At 42.0% G+C, this 5481-nt stretch overlaps 1 protein-coding gene across 1 annotated transcript; it reads left to right on the top strand.

Moving 5' to 3' along the window:
• The first annotated feature begins 647 nt into the window (after nt 1-647).
• On the top strand, nt 648-5271 carry dmrt2a (doublesex and mab-3 related transcription factor 2a). The gene is made up of 4 exons (XM_079250834.1): nt 648-783; nt 1418-1832; nt 3124-3223; nt 4040-5271. Exons 2-4 carry the CDS (start codon nt 1461-1463, stop codon nt 5140-5142), a joined length of 1575 nt encoding a protein of 524 aa, XP_079106960.1. The 5' UTR covers nt 648-783; nt 1418-1460; the 3' UTR covers nt 5143-5271.
• The last annotated feature ends 210 nt before the right edge of the window (nt 5272-5481 follow it).

Here is a 5481-nt window from a genome sequence, read left to right as displayed (position 1 = left end):
TATATATATATAAACTATAATTACAGAAGCTATTATAACATAACTGTTATAATGTATACACAATATGTATTGTGTATACATATTGTGTATACATTATAGCCTATAATTAAATGTATATATAATTATGTTATTATTATTATATTAATTAAGAAAATAATACTAATACTACAACTATTACTACTACTACTAATAATAATAATAATCTGGATAAAAAAGAATGTTTCTATCATTTTAAAATAAAAGTCGATACATCAGTGTATTTTTTTTTTACTTAAAGAAAAAACGAAAACAAAAGTCTAAAGTAAACTATAGGTGAAGCTGAGCTAATTTAGATGAACCAAACAGACCTTGGACAGTAATATTTATGTATTTGGTCACATTCTTGCCCTCTTGATGAATAACAAGCATCATGTTCCGTTTCTCGCTTCTGCCTTCGAGGTTTCTCCGTGTTTAACAGAAGTCCTGAAGTAATCACTGTACTGCTGACCGTCACCATCCACAGCCATTATCACGCTGGCCCCGCCCACTGAATCACAGCTCGTATTCCTATTGGCCAGCGCCTGTGTGGGGCGGCCAATCAGAGCCCAGAGATCGCAGCCAGCAGCGGTTCATAGGAGCGCCGCTCCGCGTGTCCACTTCAGAGGAAAGTTGGATACGTTCACGGTGCGACCTTCATTCTTCCGCTCAATTAACAGCTAATTAGGCTTCAGGCTGGAGTCCGGACTGCGTGTGTCATTCATCACGACGTGGTTCCCGCTTTGCCACTCTGCTGGACCTCTGCAGGTAAACTCAACTCTTTTTTCTTTAAATGCTTAGTTCAGCGTTATCCACAAGAGGTCTGTCGAAACTAATACTTTCATTTAAGATGTAGTTAATTTTCTCGTATTTCTAGTTTATTAAAATATTTAAAATACTTTCAGAACAAAGTTATTTTCTCACATGGTTGTAGGTCAGATAGAAATAAATAAGACTAAATTTTCTGATCTATGTACTAATTTAAAACCTTAAATTAGACTGTCACGATAACAACAACACACAGACGGCCAAGCTGTCTGAGTTATTTATTAACTTTTCATTTTCAAGCTCTGAGTAATGTTTTTTTCATTCACTTTTAAGGAACTCTGTTCTGACTCTGATGGGTTTTTTTTTTTTTTTTTAACTTCCTGGTTAGTTATTGATAAGAAGCTTCTAAAAATTCACTGAAAAAAGAAGCAGAAGAAGAAGCGTAGCAATTAAATTGATATAAAATACGTTGATTTTGTCATTAGTGTTATTTAATAAGGTTTAACATTTATATTTAAACTGAATTAAGGTTTTAGTTTAATTCGCTGTGTGTATAAATTTGGCTTCATAACATTTAGAGACAATTTAGTGTAAATTCATGACTCGTTTAAGAGTTTTATTATTTCTTTTTCAGACATAAAGTGCGTTGAAGCCGGAGGAGGGGGACACCTCCAGACATGTCAGACAACGCAGGCTGCGAGGTTGAAATCGATGTGGAGAGCCTGGAGGCGGAGAGCGACGACCCGGCGGAGCCCTCCAGCCGCCCCGGCTCGGCGCCGCTTGGCCACGCCGCCTCGGAGGACGACGGAGACGGCGGGAAGACCGATGATAAGCCCGGCCCGAGCGGCCTGTGCTCGGGGGACCAGAGGAAACTGAGCCGGACGCCGAAGTGCGCCCGGTGCCGCAACCACGGCGTGGTGTCCTGCCTGAAGGGACACAAGCGCTTCTGCCGCTGGAGGGACTGCCAGTGCGCCAACTGCCTGCTGGTGGTGGAGCGGCAGCGGGTGATGGCGGCGCAGGTGGCCCTGAGGAGGCAGCAAGCCACGGAGGTAGGCCTGCCTGCCTGCATGCAGCGTGGCTGGGAACTTTACTGGCTTTAAAACACAGAAACAGAACTAAGTAAAGAAAAGAAAGAGATTTTAAGTCAAATGCAGCTCCACAATCTGTCTCCAGCACCTCCAGTGTCTCAGTCCCTGCTGCACCAGTTCAGCTTTTCTCAGCTTCTTTAGAGGGGAAAAGTTCAGATTAGACATGTTTAAAAGGTTACTGGTAATCTATCCTCTTCTCCAGTTGCACCACTGTAAATTATCCTGTTGTGATCATTAGTTATGGAGCTTACATCCATCCACACCGGGAGTTTCCAGTTGATCTGCTTTCCCACAGCCTCATGTGGACTTGTCATGCATCTGATTTGAGCAAAAGAAAACCTCTCATTTCTGTAAATAATGTTGCTCTGAAAAATAAGATATAAAAAGAGTGACATGCTTTTAAAAACAGATTAAAGTGCACACATAGTCCTGTTTTAAAAATATTATTACATGCCAGAGATTTTTTTATTTATTTGCAGTAGAAGAAGTCAATATCTTCTTTTTTTTTTTTTTTTTTTAAATTTAGTTTAGTTTTTTCAAGATGTTTGAGTAGTTTTGGACATTTAGTTTTATGATAATGGATCAAATTGAATCTTAGTGAAACAGTTTAATTTGTACCTCTTTGTCTCACCATCTCATTTTAAATGGGGATTTACCCTGTGGAAGCTCTCACAGGATCGCCTACTTCTATATTAACTTGTCAAAATAAATCTAACATTAAACCAAATTAGAACATCATGAAGGAATTAATTTATAAACAGAATATTTTTTTAACATGAAGGGAAATTTATAGCATTTAATCTCATCTTAATCTGTCTGTATGAGCGTATGTTTGGAAATATCCTCTGATAAATTCAAGCTTTAGTTGCAGTATTTCAGGAATTAAACTGGATCATTTTTAATGATGTTTTTGCATAGTTTAATTTATCGCTGCTGGTTTTTTCTTCGTCAGGTTTTAATATCTTTTCCTGATCAAACTGTCACCGATTGGAGGAATTAAACAGGACTCATTTTACGTGCTGAGAATGATCTCTTGTTTCTGTGTCTGTCCAGTCCAGGAAAATGTTTCAGTAACATCACATGATAACTGCTGCTTGTGAAAACTTAAAGTTCAAGCAGCTAAAACATGTTCGCTCGTTTTATCTAAACACACGGACGAATCCCACCTCAGCTGTGACAAATCAGTTATTATTCAAGGATCAAGAAAAACACCCGGACAGAATGATTTCAGCTGCTTTTCTCTCTGTTTCAGGATAAAAAGGGAATATCTGGGAAACAAATCCCAACAGAGAGGAGGATATATCAGCGACACATCCGACCGTCCACCATGCTGGCTAAAAGCATCCTGGAAGGTAACAAACCTGACATTAATAATCAGGTTTTCTCCTTTCACAACTTTTTTAAATTTATTTTTATTTATTTATATTTAAATACAGTTGTGCTCATATGTATTCATCCCCTTTCATTATAGAAAAGGCTGAATTTACAACAGTCAATAACTGGAGACTTAAAAAAGGAACAATAACTAAATATTTACAAAAATATAATTTAGTAATATAAGACACTGTTTTTTCATTTAATTGAGTTGAAGAAAGGAAGAAAAACAAACAAATGTGTCCTGGACAAATTAGAGACTTTTCTGTTGAACAGTGGGACAAAATACCTGTCAACAGGTGCAGAAGTCTGACTGAGAGGAACAGAAAACACCTGACTGGAGCGGAAACATTAAAGGATTGTTCAACTAAATATTACTTTATGACTGATGTAATATGTAATAAATTATCTTATTTGTTTGCTTTTTTAAAAAAATATTTCTATTGAACCAGAATTAGAAAATAATGTCATGATTTTCATAACATTTTTATTTATTATTACTTTAGTAAATTTCATCTTATTTTACAGTCAGCTGTTTTTTTTCCTTCTTTAATGAAAGGGTATGAATAAATATGAGCACAACTGTGTGGGTAAAGAAGCAGGTTTCCCTTTCTGACTCTTGTTTCGTACGTGGACATCAGGTCGTAGGCGCTGCAATATCGTACAAATAGTGGTTTTTTTTTTGTTTTTTTTTAATCATGTGAACATTTCTGCAGGGATGCTCAGCTTCACCTGCGATTCAAAACCTACACAATAAAATGATTAAATGTCTTTTTTTTGTATGAATACAACAGGATACCGTCCAGTGCCGGCCGATCCCTTCCTGGCAGCCAACCAGTCTCTTCCTCCGCTGAGCGAACGGATGAGGAAGAGGAGGGCCTTCGCCGACAAGGAGCTGGAGACCGTCATGATGGAGCATGAATACAAAGAACGGGAGCTGATGGAGAACAACCAGGCGGCTGCGGGGCCGCTCCTCTTCCCCAACGGCATGGTCCACCACGCCGCTGAATACAACGCCTACAAGACTTCATATTCGCCTGCAGCGCCAGCCGAGCCGCAGTCCAAAGAGTTGTGCGGCTTCCTCAGCCCCAGCTGCCTGGATCTGTCCATGCAGTACCCACCGGGCTCCGCCAACGTGGAGCTCATCTCTTCCAACGTCAGCGTGGCCACCACCTATCGCCACTACCCGCTGCAGCCGTCCAGAGGCGGCTTCATGATGTGGCCCCGCGGGGCCGCCAACCTGGGGGACGCTCTGTTGTATCAGCAGTGTCTGTTCAACGCCACGGCGGTGCAGAACATGAAGCCGGGGGCCGTCTGGGAGCCCAAAGTGATGCCTGCTGAGAGCCAGCCGCCAGAGCAGGAGGCTGCAGCCGCCATCGCTGCGAAGCTGGAGGGATCTCGAGCCGCTGCGCCGCAGGACTCATCAGACTCCCAAAGATCTGATCCAAAGCCTCCCGCCGTCACCCAGCTGGGGCAGAGGGAGTGCTCGGCTTTCTCCCCACCAAAACGGAGCTTCGGACAATCGTTCCCAAACAACCCTCATTCCCAAAATTCCAGCCAAACGCTGAGCAAGCCGAGCAAGGACAGCGCCAAGCTCTCGGTGAAACTCAACTCCTTCCACTCCATCATCCAGCACTCACTGAGCGAGAAACACAGCAGCGGCGCCGGGCCGGAGCGCAGAGCGCCATACTGCAAAGAGCTCCTGGAAGAAGCAGCCCGCAAGGTCAGGGAGGGCCCCGGCAAGGACGTTCAGACGGCAAAAATCACAAACAGGTACGGAAAAGACTTTGTAACCAAGCCTGTGGGCACAAAGATGGCATCCGGCGAGTCTCTGTCCTTTTCTGTGGAGGCCATACTGAAGCGGCCAGCGCCCGCCATGAGCCGAGCATTCCATTAATCTACACACATCCTCCTTTCTTGCACTATAAACTTCAGGTTTGTTTCAGTCGCCATCATCTGCACGTGAGAAACACAGGTCCTGCATGGCGACGGTCTTTCTTCTCACAACGTATACATGATATTTTACACGTGCATGTTCTTAATAATATTATTGTGTAGAGTATTTAAACATTATCCAATGTTTTCCTCATGTCAATAAACTTTATAAGACTGAACTCTTTCTATAAAACATCTCCGATTTCATTTTATGCTGAAGTTATGACACGTTTAACTGCCAACAGGTTTCGGTCACAAGTTCGCCTGCACCGAATTATAAACGATTGCAGGGTCAGACTTG

This window comes from Telmatherina bonti (genome assembly GCF_933228915.1).
Source record: "Telmatherina bonti genome assembly, chromosome: 13".
NCBI classification, from domain to species: domain Eukaryota; kingdom Metazoa; phylum Chordata; class Actinopteri; order Atheriniformes; family Telmatherinidae; genus Telmatherina; species Telmatherina bonti.
This window is presented reverse-complemented; position numbering and strand designations above follow the sequence as displayed.

What these genes read in the sequence shown, in the direction of transcription:
- dmrt2a (XM_079250834.1), top strand. Translation starts at nt 1,461, where the DNA reads ATGTCAGACAACGCAGGCTGCGAGGTTGAAATCGATGTGGAGAGCCTG. An exon ending in GGAGGCAGCAAGCCACGGAG is followed by an intron (nt 1,833 to 3,123) that starts GTAGGCCTGCCT and finishes TCTCTGTTTCAG; the next exon opens with GATAAAAAGGGAATATCTGG. An exon ending in GGCTAAAAGCATCCTGGAAG is followed by an intron (nt 3,224 to 4,039) that starts GTAACAAACCTG and finishes TGAATACAACAG; the next exon opens with GATACCGTCCAGTGCCGGCC.